This window comes from Acomys russatus, chromosome 11, assembly GCF_903995435.1.
Source record: "Acomys russatus chromosome 11, mAcoRus1.1, whole genome shotgun sequence".
NCBI classification, from domain to species: Eukaryota; Metazoa; Chordata; class Mammalia; order Rodentia; family Muridae; genus Acomys; species Acomys russatus.
Window position 1 is genome coordinate 39,227,786 of NC_067147.1, and position 14,421 is coordinate 39,242,206.

A 14,421-nucleotide genomic window follows, 5' to 3' on the forward strand; every position below is an offset into this window, starting at 1 on the left:
GTTATATGGTGAGCCTTGTCTCAGAAAACAGACATGCCCTGTAAGCGCATGCGTGAGCCCTGAGTTTGATCTCTAGCACTGCATAATCTGGGCACGGTGCAGCTGTAATTCTAACACTTAGAAGACAGAGGCAGGAATATCTCAAGTTTAAGGTCACCCTCAATTTTCTAGCTCATTTGAAGCTAGCCTAGTCTACATAAGATCCTGTCTCAAAAGAGAAATATTAAAAAAAAAATTAAAAATTGGGGCAGCCGAGACAGCTTGTTAAAAGCACTTAACACACAGACCCAACACACACACACACACATACCACACATACCACACATACACACACCATAGACACACATATACATAAACCATACACACATACACATATACCATAGACACACACACAGCATAGACATCCACACACATACCACATACATACATACGTACATATACACAAGCCACACATACACACAAATACCACACACAAATACACATATGCCATAAACACACATATACAAACCACACATAAACATACCACATACACACCCATACATATACAACACACAGAGACACGCAGTACACACATAAACACACACACACACATACCGCACACACTATACCTCCCTACACAGTAACATTAAATTAAAAATTTTGAACTAAAATTAAAAACTCGAGGCAGCAGAATGGTTCAGCCAGGCAAGCTTGACAGCCTGAGTTTGATTGCTAGAACCTACAGCAGAAGGAGAGATCCAGAAGTCGTCCTCTGGCCTCTGTTGGAGCACCCTTACTCACGTGTGCCCACACTCCCATACACGTGTACAGCGCGCACACACAGCACTAATAAAAATGTCTTCAATGGCCCAGCGTCACTGTATACCTGCTGTACTACTTACTCGGGGCCAGCTCCTAAGTGGCCTGTCAGGCTTTGCTGGCCAGAAGAGAGGCAACTGGGCAGTGTGTTTCTGGAAGGTGGGAGCTTGGAGAAACACACTGCAGCCTGAGGAGGTGGGCCCACCCTCTGGGGAATGAATACCCATGCTCCAGAGAGGCTCAGGGCAGCCACCCCTGGTAAAAGCACTCTGTACCTGCCCCTGCTGGAGTCCGTGTAGGGCCTGGACTCTTCATCTGGCAACCCTGTTTGGTGAGACTTGAACAACAGGGCTTTTTATAGACAGCAATAATAGGTATTATTATTTTTTTTTCTTTTTGATGAAAAGAGCAAATCAATTTAAGGAAGAGCGACGGTGTATTCAAGCAGGAATCTTGCAGGATTGTGAGGGCGGCGCTGAAATCTGCTCACCCGTCATTTGTTTACCTACCCTGTGTTATCAAGTGCTCACTGTGGACTGGACCACTTGGGACACTCTTCGGCTTACTTTCTTACAGCAGGAGGCCCACAGAGTGCCTGCAAGCAGCACACTTAGAAAATGGCTGCTCTCTAGAGGAGGGGGTACTGACGGAAACAGCAGTGACCAAGAGGTGGGAGTCCTACTTTAGATGAGGTCATGTTTGAGTAAAGACACATCATGAGGCAGCAGGCTTTGCACCTAGACAGCAGAGAACAATGCAGACAGCAGGAACTAAAGACCTCCAGCAAGTTGGAAACAGAGGCTAGAGGACCACACGCATGCAGCTTGAGGCCAGCCTGGTTTATGTAGCAAGTTCCAGGCAGGCGGGACTACAAAGTGAGACCCTGCCTCCACAGGTGGGGGATAGGGTAGTAGGTAACCCAGTTGTAAAATGTTCGCCTAGTGTGCACAGAGCTCTGAGTTTGATCCCCGACAACAAATGTACATGAGGTGTGATGAGGCACACCTGTATGTCTTAGCTTTTGCAAGGTAGAGGCAGGAGAAAAGGGAGATCAAGGGCATCCTCAGCTACCTCATGAATTCAAAGCTAACCCTGGCTGCATGAGACCCTATCACCTCAAAAGAAAGAGAAGAAGAGAGAGAGAAAAGAGGGAAGGAATGAAAGACTCAAGTCAATCAAACTGTAAGTGTGAAGGCCCCAAGGCATGGCAGTGTGAGGAAATGCTGCTGGGCCAGGGCACAGCCGGCCAACTCATTAGCATTGCCCTCAACAGATTCCTGAATTCAACGGTCTTCCTACCCTAGCCTCCTGGTACTGGAATGACAGATATGCAGCACCATTAGATGGAGGGGCTTGTATGGTTCAGGCATGGTTTATTTATGAGCCTAGCAACAGAAGGGATCTTTGGTTGCGTGGAGCAGGCTTTGGATCTGCTAATGGGACGTAGGATTCAAAATATCACCAAAAATAGGACACGGGGAGGCACCATGTGACATCCCCTCCTATCACCCATTGGGTACTGAGTGGCCACATAAGCCTTGAAGGGACATAGAAATAAAAAAGAATTGAATGCAGGTCCTGTCTTATCAGAGCACAGCAGAGGACTTACAGTGTGGTGTGAGTGTGTGTCTGTGTGTGTGTGTATGTACAGAGGCCCTATGTGTGTGTCTATGTGTGTGGGCACAGAGGCTCTATGTATGAGTGTGTGTGTGTGTGTGTGTGTGTGTGTGCATATATATGTGTGTAGGTACAGAGGCCCTGTGTATGAGTGTTTGTGTATATGTGTGTGTACAGAGGCCCTGTGTTAGTTTTTAAACTCTTATTTGGAGTTCCTTAAGCCTTTACCTCCCTTCCAACCCCGCAATCCTAGGTAGGAGAGAAAGAAGGTTAGAAGGGAAAAGGGACATAGCTCTCTCAGCTACTTCTTGCTGGCTAGGGTCATAAGGTTTTTTAGGAAAATACCAATCTCAGTCATCAGGTTATCTAGCAGTCCGGCAACAGCAAACAGCAAATGCAGACGCAGGAAGAACCAGCAGCCTTGGTCCTCCATCTGTGCCCTCAAACCTCCTATCTGTGGGCTCTGGTATTTATACCCCTCCAGTCGTCAGAAGTAAACTTCCTTCAGCTGGCCAAGGCCACGCCCCACATGAGGCTGTCATCTGCTGTGGGTAAACTAAGGCAGCCCCATATCCCACACCTGGGATTAAAACAAAAACATTGTTTACATAACATAATTGAGTTTTTAAAGAAACCAAAACTTCCACTACAGGAACAGGGTTCTGAACCCTTGCTGTGGCAGTCCCTAAGGTGGGCTGTAGGGATCTCAGAGCAGGCCATCAGCCCAGGTCCGCATCCCAGGAGCCCCAGGAGACCATGGCGCACAGGCAGGCTGGGCCAGCTGCAGAGGTGGAGCACTAGACTTCTGTTCTGGGGGAAGTGCTGTGAAATCACTACATAGCCTTCTGTAGCCGCCTCTCATGTAGCCTGCCACGCTGCTTTTCACTTGCTATCTAATGTCAAAGTGAGAAAAAAGAAAGAGTTAGGGTGAATCGCACCATCTATCTACATGTCACACAAAACCTGTCTGGAGAGCAGTCACAGGAGCAACTAGCGTGCATGCAAAACCCTGGAATTAAGCAACTTGTGCTTTATCGCTGGCTTCCAGAAGTGCTGTGAGTGGGCCAAAGAACTGAGTCCAGCCGAGCTCAGGCAGGTTAAAGGAAAAAGAAGCCGGCCATTCCCTGCCCAGGATCACCCATGATGCCAGGTGCCAGTATGTACATGTTCAGTTCTGCCAAACTGCTATGTTTCACACTGTCCAGGTGTCTCCCTTAACTGAGAGCCCCCTAACTTTGAGCAGACAGAATACTCCAGCTCTCCATCAACTCTGGGTACTGAGATCTGTTTGGTATCTAGTACCTGGGGCAGGGATGGCCAGGGTCACTTCTGCCAAGATTCAGTCTCCAACTGGCCTCCTACACCAGGTACACTATAGTACTGCAGCCCAAGGTCCCCGGGCCCCCTTGCCCAGGAGGAACAGCCACCATGTTCCAGCCTGAAACAGCACAGGGTACACAAGCCTGGCTCTGATGCTCCCTACTGGAGGTGGAGGGCTGCAGAAGTCCAGGGCAAAGCCTAGCTCGGGCAGGCAGATCCTGGGGCCCTAAGGAAAGGGAAGTGAGGCTGCAGGTAACTCAACGATGAAGGTAGGCCTACCTGTTCCCAGACATCACCACTCTGGGCTGCTTTTAAAACAGTTCAGTACAATGATGAAGACTTTCAAGGTGGCATTTGGGAACCAGCTGCAGTGGACACACCTGTAATCCCAGAACCTGAGAGGCTGAGGTAGGAGGATCTCATGTGTGAGGCCATGCGATGAAACTGAGTCTCAAAACCTATGGGCATTACACCTCGACAGAATGGGGCCCTGTGTGACTGTGTTGCTCACGTGTCCATAGACTTGGCTCTGGGTAGAAGAGCAGAGGGACGTGATGTGACATTTCCTGCGTGTCAGACAGAGTTGGGGCACTTGTGTCATAGAGAAACAGGCTACTGTAAGGTCACACGTGAATAGCGTTGCTCACCAAGTGGCCTGTCCCCACTCCAGAAACAAAGACCCTGTTCTCTCCATCTCCTATTGCTTTCTCTGTGTGAACTGATTAGAGCTCTGGAGGTGGCCAGGTTTGGCGTTTGCACTCGAGCAGTGGCTCCTGATTCCCCTGTCATAGACTTGCTTAGTGTTCTCCATTGTGTTCATCCTGGTTCTGTCTTTTTTGCCTCTTTCTGTTTGAGGGCCCCTATGGGAGCCTTTCCTTCCTTCCTCGCTGTACTGCAGCGTATCTTATTTACCTGTATTTCTGACAGTTATTCTATAGCTACATAGTTATATCTGTCTTATACTTTTATTGGGCTCTTATGGTTGTTGTTGGTTTGCTTTGGTTTTTTTTTAAAGACAGGGTTTCTCTGTGTAGCCTTGGCTGTCCTGGACTCATTTTGTAGACCAGGCTGGCCTTGAACTCACAGCGATCTGCCTGCCTCTGCCTCCCGAGTGCTGGGATTAAAGGTGTGCGCCACCACGCCTGGCTATTTTTATTGTTTTTCGCTGAATAGAATAAAAGACAGAAATATATATGAAATGGACATAGCTAAATGAGTCGTCACAAAGTAAAAAGGCTTGTGGAACGTTCTCGGTGTTTTGCAAAGCTTCCTCAGGTGCCCCCCCCCCCCCCCCCCCCCCCAGTATCCCTGCCTCCCTAGAATGAAGCCACTTCCTTTTGTCTGTGGTCATTATTTCCTTGCTTTTCTTTGGTGCTACTGTTGCCATCTCAGGGTCTTGATGGGTCTTGTTTTTTATGAGTTAGAGTTAAAAGGCAGGAAAAAATTTCAAGTGTGGCATGTAGCAGCAGGACAGTTCTCACCGCAGATAGGGGGAGCCTTTCCTTTTTTTCTTCCTTCTTTCCTTCCTTCCTTCCATTGTTGGTTCTCTATGCGGTTCTGGCTATCCTAAAACTTGCTCTGTAGACCAGGCTGGCCTTGAACTCACAGAGATTCACCTGTCTCTGCCTCCTGAGTGTTGGGATCAAAGGCATGTGCCACCATGCCTGGCCTGGGAGCCTTTTTCTTGAAGCTTTACAGCTTCAGCTTGTGCCCTGGTCCATATCTCAGGGATGTCCAGGCTTCCTCATGAGGGTCCCTTGCACAGGCCACTGATCACCTTCATAGTGACCACTCCAGGGGACTCACTTACTCACATCTGGTTGGTAGTAGTTGGGTGGGGAACAAGGGCCCATGGCAGAACTGGGCTATCCCCAGCAGTCCTGGACAAGGAGAGCCTTGAAGAAAGGTTGTGACACTTTGGGGGACATATCTCAACACATCCCACAAGGCCTATCTGAGAGAACAGTCATACTTGGATCTTTGGGCCCAGCTTTGTCAGGAGAACCTCCTACACAGAGAAAGTGAGGTACCTCTGCTCAAAGACAGATAGCCCTGGGCAGTGGTGGAGCAAACGGGCCTGGCACCATCCTCTTGGGGCCTTACTGTGAGGCGAGGGGCTTTCTCACTGTCCTGGCCTGAGCACCAGCCACAGTCCTGGTGGCCTCTGGGCAGGCTCCTCCCCGCCTAACTTTCTCTTCTTCCCTCCTGTGGCAGAGCTACACCTGGAAGGCAACTACCTCTATCGCCTCCCCAACGAGGTCAGCAGCCTGCAGCACCTCAAGACCATCAACCTGTCCCGGAACCAGTTTCAAGACTTTCCAGAGCAGCTGACCACGTTGCCCGCGCTAGAAACCATCAACCTGGAGGAGAATGGGATAGTGGGTGAGTGTGACCACTGCTGTCTGGGGCTCTGTGTAGAGTAGAGCGCTGGAATTTACTCTCTGTAGGCACAGGGGAGGCTTGAGTTCGCTGGGCCAAGACGCCTGAGCCTAGGAAGATAACCACTGTACGGCCCTGCCCTCCGCCAGGTGCTAGCTCAGACTTTCAGCAGTAGCCTGTGCTTTCCTGGACCCTGTAACATGGTCCCAAACTTCTCAGAACAGTGTGGGCCTCAAGCCCCATTCCTAGATCTTCATATGCCACCCTAGGCTGTCCCCCAAGCCCCTTCAGCCATAAGCCCTTTTATGGCTGAGCAGGGGCCACAGGATAAGCATGCTTAAAACAGTTTCTCAGGGCCCCCACCAAGAGAAAGCATCCGCTCTTGTAAACAGGAGGTGGGGCTCTGCCTAGATTTGGAATGCGCCCTCCTTCCTCTCAACTCAGTGCCTGTCTGTCACACCAGGGCCTCACAGAACCAAGTGTCCTCACTAGCTCAGAGCCCTGCGGTCCCTAGAGAGAGCAGGCATTCATTGTGCTCTCTGTGCCCTCATCTCCTTGGCTCTTAGCTCTGTTGGCCCCGTCTCACCCTCTCACTGTGCCTCTACCATTCCTGTTGTCCCCGTGTCAACTGTATTACCTCCAGTCAGCTTCAATTCTGCTCTTATTTTTTTCCTAAGTGTTTTTATGGCCCCTTATGCCACTTGATTAAAGGCAATGGCCTCTCAAGTGGTTTGGGCTGCAGCAGGGGAAATGTCTTGTGCTCAGTACCTGCCTTGTGTGGTAGTGCGTGCCTGAATGTCCAGGATGCTGCGAGCAAGACTTCTGCCCCGGCCAGGGTTGGGAAGAGGTGAGACCAGCTGACCTTTTTAGTTCTAGGTCTATTGTTTTGTTATTGTTTTTAATTTTAAAATTATATTTATTTATTTATGGTGTGTGTGTGTGTTTGTGCGTGCGCGCATGTATGCGTGTGTATGTGCGCGCGCGTATGTGTGCCCACTACAGAATATATATAGGGTCAGAGGACAACTTGTGGGGATTAGCTCTTCTAGTTCTGACCTTCTACCATGTCCTTATTGGGGCTTGAACCCACGTCATCAGTCTTGGCAGTAGGTGCCTTTACTGGCTGAAGCATCTCACTGGCCCCTGGATCTGTTCTTTGAGCAGCGAGCAAAATAAGTGTCAGAGCATCACAAGAGCACATCAGGTTGCATGGAGAGAGACAGCAGAAGAAAGACCCATGTTTAGGAGCCTCAGCTCTGTGTCTGTGAGAAGGGTCCCAACACTGGCCTCAGAAGGCTTTGGCTATGGGCACTCCCAAGGCCTGGGGTCCCTGAGAAGCCTGGCCTGAGTTGGCTCACTAGTCACCTGGTCCTCTGTACAGTCTCTAAGCAGAAAGAGCATCCCTAGGGTACCCTCTCACTGCGAGGTCTCCCTTCTGCACCACCCCAATCACCCAAGCTGTGCTGAGCTTCTGTCTTGTTTCCACCTATACCTCCTCTGCTGAGCTCTCTGTCTCGTTTCCGGCTATGCCTCTTTCTCTGCCTTTTGCTTGCGCCCTCAAACCTGTGCCTCTGCTTCTTCCTGCAGCTGATCCAAAGGAGCTAGTCACCAGGCAAGGGCTCCTATGGTCAGTGGCAAGTCCAGAGCTGAGCAGGTGAGTCAGGACAAGTGCCGGGCAGCTCTCAGAGTGAAAAGTGATATGTTGTCAGTGGCCGCCTGGTTATCTGGTCATCTCTGACCACCCCAGAAGAAGGTGGTCAGAGATAAGGGAAAAACCAAAAGGGTCTGTTTCTGTTCTAGACTGCGGAGCAGACTAAATATCTGTGCTGGCTGCAGCTCATTAAGTGACTTGTGACTAAACCAGGTACACCAGGGGTCCAGATTTTTTATGTGTCCTCTCCCTCAGGCCTGACAGTGTCCCTCAGCAGAGCAGTCGCACAGCAAGGATGAGCCACTTTGGCTCACTGTCACTTGCATGCGTCTCTGCCTTTCTATGGAGTGACAGTCATGACGTCACGTGTGCTCTCGGCCTAACAGGTCCGTGATGCATATCCTCGTTAGACAGATGGAGAAGCTGAAGGTCTGAGAGCTACAACTAGCCTTCGCAGCCAAGTCCCTGTTGCATGCTTGGCCAGGAGAGCTGTCTCTGTCGAGCAGCAGCTACTCTAGAGGAAGCGGCCCAGTTGACCTCAGGTAGCCATTACATGCAGGAGCCTTGCCTGTTTTCACCCAAAGAGAGGGAGTGGATGGAGTGAGGCAGCCATCACACCCTGTTGAGTCGCCCCAGCTCTACCTCTCCTTGGTCCACTCATGTTACTCAGTGGCTTTTCTACTTCTAAGTCAGTGGGAAGGCCAAACCACATCCTCCATAGCGCTTCTGGAGTGAGGCAAGCCCCAGCACAGTCTGCTGGTGGGCTGTTGGCAAGCAAACAAACACAAGGACCACAGGTCCTCCCACGGGAATGAGCTTTGTGCTGGTCGATAGCTTGTGCGCATCTCCCACAGGGCCTCACAGAGTAACTGGAGTCAGAGCTTGAGATAGATGCCTTTAAAGTGACTTATTTCCCCTTAGAATGTTAAAAGAGAGTTGGAAAAGAATAAAGCCAAATTTTTATGAGAAATGTCTTTAAAACAAACAAACAAATAAAAAACACCTTTTGCCTACCAGGCAGTGGTGGCACACACCTTTAACCCTAGCACTCAGGAGGCAGAGGCAGATGGATCTCTGTGAATTCAAGGCCGGCCAGGTCTACAGAGTGAGTTCCAGGACAGCCAGAACTGTTACATAGAGAAACCATCTCTTGAAAAACAAAAACCAGAAAACCAACAAAAAAAACCTTTTACCATGGGATTTTTATTACACTTATTTACTTAGTTGTTAAGGGGGTTGGAGTGTGTGTCCCAGAGCACATGAGAAGGGCTAGGAACAACCTGCAGAAAGTTGGTTCCGTCATGCCTGGCACGGTGGTGCACATCTTTAATCCCAGCACTTGGGAGGCAGAGGCAGACAGATCTCTGAAATCAAGACCAGCCTGGTCTGCGTAGTAAGTTTCAGGATAGCTAGGGCTATGAAGAAAGGAAAGAAAAAAGAGGGAGGAAGGGAGGAAGAGAGAGAAGATGGGGGAGGATTCTCTTTCCCACCATGTAGGTCCTGGAGATCATACTCGTTAGGTTTGGTGCTTTCACCCTCCGAGCCATCTTGTCTGTCCCAGAAATATATATCTTTGAGATTTTGTTTTGTTTTGTTTTTGTTTTTCGAGACAGGGTTTCTCTGTGTAGGCTTGGCTGTCCTGGTCTAACTTTGTAGACCAGGCTAGGCTCAAACTCACAGCAATCTGTCTGCCTCTGCCTCCTGAGTGCTGTTAAAGGTGTGCGCTACCACCACCCAGCTATCTTTGAGATTTTGTGAGTTACTGTAAAGCTTTTACTCAGCAGTGCCGGGCGTGGTGGCGCACGCCTTTAATCCCAGCCCTCGGGAGGTAGAGGCAGGGGGATCGTTGTGAGTTCGAGGCCAGCCTGGTTTTGGTCTAAGGCCAATTGAATTGTGGACTGAAAATGTACAGGTCGGGAGGACTGAGTCTCTGTGGAGACGTGTTAAGTATTTATGAATATAACTGCTTGGGGGAAATACAGTGTCTGGAGAGGCAGGGTCTTCATGTCCTGACCTTGGGGCTTGCAGGTGTCAGTGTGGACCCAATACAGTGCTGAAAAGGACACAGCCACCAAGGAGAAAGAGACGCTAGGGCCCCAGCGCAGAGGGGACTCTGGGGAGGCAGGCAAGTAGCAGTCCACGTACTTTTAGGGAAGGGACTCCCAGGATGCTCCAGAGAGGCTCCTGGAGGGGTGGAGTGTTCAGTCTGACTGAGCAGTGGTGTGAGTTCTGACTGGGCACCAGTCCCAAGACGATGAGTCAGCTATTCCCACCTCAGGGATCTACATGTGGGCCCCAGCGAGCACGTGGATCATGGAGCAGAGGGAGCACAACAGCATTGCGTGCTCACTCGTAAGCACTTGCTGCTGCCTAGCAATTCAGTGCTGGAACATGTGGGGGTGAGGAGAAAAATCGCATGTTTCAGCGACTTCCATTTGCGAAGCAGGGGACTCTGAGTTAAGTTAAAATTTGGCTTTCCGTGACCTTTAATTCTGTTGTTGTTTTTCACCCACAATGTTGCAGAGAGCAAAGGATCATAGGAAAACCCATTCTTGTTAAAGACTTGATAACTAGCTATGCGTGGTAGCAGGCCTGTAATTCCAGCAGCACTTGGGAGGAGTTCAAGAACAGCCTCGGCTACACAGTGAATTCCAGGCCAGCCTGAACTGCAGGAGACCCTGTCCCTACTCCCTCACAAAAAAGAAATTGAACAAACAGGAGCCGGGCCTACAGCTCAGTGGCAGAGGTCTTGCCTAGTGTTTGAGACCTTTACTTGCTGTGCCAGTTGCCTTCTATGTCACCGCGACAACAGCTAGAGTCATCTGATTAGAGGGAATCTTACCTGAGGGATTGCCTTCAAAAAAAGATCAGGCTTTACTGACGCTTGTTAGACATTTTCTGAATTTATCGAGTAAATCGGAAGGGCTCCGCCCGTTGTGGATGGGGTCACCCCTGGGGAATAGTCTTGGGGTCTATAAGAAAGCAGGTTGCACAAGCCAAGCCCTGTGAAGCAAGCCAGTAAGCAGCACTCCTCTGTGGCTCCTGTCTCCAGGATCCTGCCCTGTTTGGGTTCCTGTCCTGACTTCCTTCAGTGATGTGGAAGCATGAGCCAAATTAACCCTTTCCTCCCCCGGGTTGATTTGATCACGGTGTTTTCATCACAGCCGTGGTAACCCTGCCTAAGGCACCTGCTGAGTCACCTCACTCACACTACCCTGTGAGGTATCTCAGTGCTCTGGAAGTAGGCTAACCTGGCTGTCTCTACCTCCTCAGCTCTGGGATTGCCTGTGGAGGCCTTGTCCCAGAGAGATGGCTCCTCAGTGGTCCAGAGCGCCAGCTGTTCTCCCAGAGGACCCAGGTTGAATTCTCAGCACCAACATGAGAACTCACAAACTGTTAAGTCTGCTTCCAAGGGAACCATCCCCCCTGGCCTCCACAGGCACTGCATGCAAGTGCTGCACAGATGTGTATTCAGGCAGAATACCCAGGCACATGAAACAAAAGTGAATGTTAATAAAAATAACAATAACAAAGCCAGGCATGTGTCGCCATGCCCAGCTCTAGGACTGAACTTGGGTCCTCATGCTTGAAAGACGAGTGCTGGATAGCTGAGCAGTCTCCCCAGCTCCCTCCCTGCCTGTCACTTACAATGGTACAGAGGGTGCTAAAGGGGAACAGGAACCTAAAGGTCTGTGTTTGGGCCCCAGGTTTACCATTTACTGTGTGACGTCGTTTGACTAAAGGCAGAGACTCCATTTTCTCACCCGAAAATAGGAAGACGGGTCCTTGTCCATATCTTCACAGCCCGCTTAAGGAAATTATGGCCATTTGGGCCAGTAAGATGGCTTGGCAGAGCGGGGCTCTTGTCACACAAGCATGAGGACCTGAATGTGATGCCCGGGGCCCATGTAGTGGAAGGAAAGGAACAACTGTCACAGGTTGTCCCCCCAACTCCCACTTGTACACTATGGTGTGCAGCGCACGGGTGCAGTGGGGGTGGGGTGGGGTCGGTGTAATGGCACACACCTTTAATCTCCGCACTCAAGAAACATAGACAGACAGACAGACAGACAGACAGACAAAAAGTTTAAGAAAAAAATAAGAGCCATTCAGTGGTGGCGCGCGCCTTTAATCCCAGCACTCAGGAGGCAGAGGCAGGTGGATCTGTGTGAGTTCAAGGCCAGCCTGGTCTACAAAGTGAGTCTAGAACAGCCAAGGCTACACAGAGAAACCCTGAAGAAGAAAAAAAAAAAGCTGAAAAATTGGCTCAGCCATTAAGAGCACTTGTTGCTCACGTACCAGGTTCCATTCCCAGCACCCACACAGTGGCTCACAGCCATCTGTAATTCCATTTCCAGGAGATTCAGAGCCACCTTTTGACCTCATAGACACCAGGCACACATACATACATGCAAACATAGCACTCAGAAACATAAAATAAAATTTTTAAAAAATTAAAAAGAAAATTAGGGATATTTGTGTATATACAGCCTTTTGTTAATTTACTTTTTGGAGACATATTCTTAAATTTTTTTTATCCCTGCCAGAGCCTCCCCAGTCCCCACGCTCGGACTATAGACATGCACTGTCACGTCTAGCCATGCATTTCATCAAGTGTAAAGTTCCTCTGTGAACCATTGAGATGTAACAAGAATAAATAATAAAAAATTTAAAAATAAAGTTCCTCCGTGAACACTTAATGGATTGTTACCCATTTAATTGTATATTTAAAGGGATCCCTTGAGTCCTGGCTGGTAAGCGATTACAAACCTTCCCACTCGCTCGACTTCTGGTTCTAAGCCTGCTTCCTACCACATGTCCCACCCAGTACCCCAGACATCTGTCTGGGAAATATATGAAGCAGAAACAACCGAGGCCACTTCAGGTCAAATGGGGTGTGTGGGAACTTGGATGTTTACAGAAGCATCATAGGCTGTGGTGGTAGCTTTGGGCTGGACCACCATCAGACCAGCGCTGGGAGGGTGAGGAGAAGGAGGTGCTCCCAATAACTTTGTGCTTCCTATCATCAGGAAAGGGAGATCTATTGGGTACCAAGTTATCTCTGCATCATTGGGCAGAACCTTTGCCTAGCACGTGTGAGCCCCCTGGGAGTCAATCCCTGGTACTGGGGAAAGGGGAGGACAAGTATGAGGGTGGAGAGCTGGACGCCACAGGGTAATTGGTTGAACCCAAACTCTTCTACAAGGCCTTGTTCGGGCAGTGGGTGATTATTGGGCTGCGCAGGGCCCTGGGACTTGCAGACAGAACCCTGACACTGGATTATTGCTGTGGCATTGATTGCTAAGCCTAACTGCCAGGGTTCAAAGGAATGTAAGTTTTCCTTCCAGGTTTGTTCAACGTGTGGGTGTCGCAATTTCCTCTGGTGACTAGAACAATAGATTAAATGAGACCATTGTGTCTGTCTGACAGGCAGGGAGCTCTCTCTCTCTCTGTGTTCAGGAGTGGCCTGTAGTGTAATACAAAGTCAAACAAGGGCTTGTAGAATGTAACCATGTTGTCTCAGTTATTTTTCTGTTGCAGTGAAAGCAGCACCATGACCAAAGCAACTTATAAAAGAAAATGTTCCTAGGGTTCACAGTTCCAGAGGGTCAGAGTTAATGATCAAAATGGCAGGGAGCACGGCGGGGAGCACGACAGGGAGCATTTACATCCAGATCCTCGAGCAGGAGGCAGAGAGGAAAAGCTAGTTGGAATGGCTGGTGTGGGCTTTTGAAACCTTAAAGCCCACACAAGCTGAGATACATCCTCCCACAAGGCCATGCCTCCTAATCTTTCCCCAAGGGCTCTACCAACTGAGGACCAAGCACTCAGTAGGTGAGCCTGCCAGGTCAGTATCATTCAGGTCACCACACTGGGCTGTTAGAGTGGGGCCAACCCTCAGGGGAGTTGGCCAAGGTCACAGAATGCCTCTGCTCTGCCTTGTAAAGAGTCCAGGGCCAGCACAGAAGGGCAGTCAGCTGCAGGTAACCAAGAGTCTGTTAGCATGAGGGTCTCTTCCCCTTCCCTCACCATACATATAGAAGGGATTGAAAGCTGGGGAGATGGCTCCGTTAGCGAAGTGCTTCCCTTGCAAGAATGAGGACCTGAGTTCAATCTCCAGAGCTCACAGAAAAAAAAAAGAAAGCTGATCATGGCCAGGTGAGATGGCTTCGGGGTAAAGGCACTTGATGTTAGGCCTGATGGCCTGAGATGATCATCAGATCACTTTCTTCTTTCTTTTCTTTCTTTTAAGATTTATTTATCAAAAAAAAAAAAAAAAAGATTTATTTATCTATTTTATGTGTATAAGCACTCTATCTTCATCTACGTCTGCTCGCCAGAAGAGGGCGTCAGATCCCAGTATAGGTGGTTGTGAGCCACCATGTAGTTGCTGGGAATGGAATTCAGGTCCTTTGGAAGAACAGACAGTGCTCTTAACCTCTGAGCCATCTCTCCAGCCCCACCAGATCACTTTCGTCAGCAAGGTGGAAGGAAAGAACCAACTCCTGCAAGTTCCTCTGACCTCAAACACACACACACACATGGGCATGTGGATGTGCTTGTAATCCCATCATCGGGGAGGTGGAGACAGGCAGCTCCATGGTACTAGCTAGCCTGGCATATTTGGTGAGCTCCAGGCCAGTAAGAAACCCTGT

General features: G+C 49.5%; 1 protein-coding gene across 2 annotated transcripts in view; it reads left to right on the plus strand.

Moving 5' to 3' along the window:
• Positions 1-14,421, plus strand: part of Lrrc20 (leucine rich repeat containing 20) — an 88,876-nt gene that overhangs the window by 56,199 nt on the left and 18,256 nt on the right. For both annotated transcript variants that reach the window (XM_051153116.1, XM_051153115.1), the window contains exon 4: positions 5,950-6,117. In XM_051153116.1, coding sequence (XP_051009073.1) covers positions 5,950-6,117 — 168 coding nt within the window. The remainder of the gene's footprint in view (positions 1-5,949; positions 6,118-14,421) is intronic.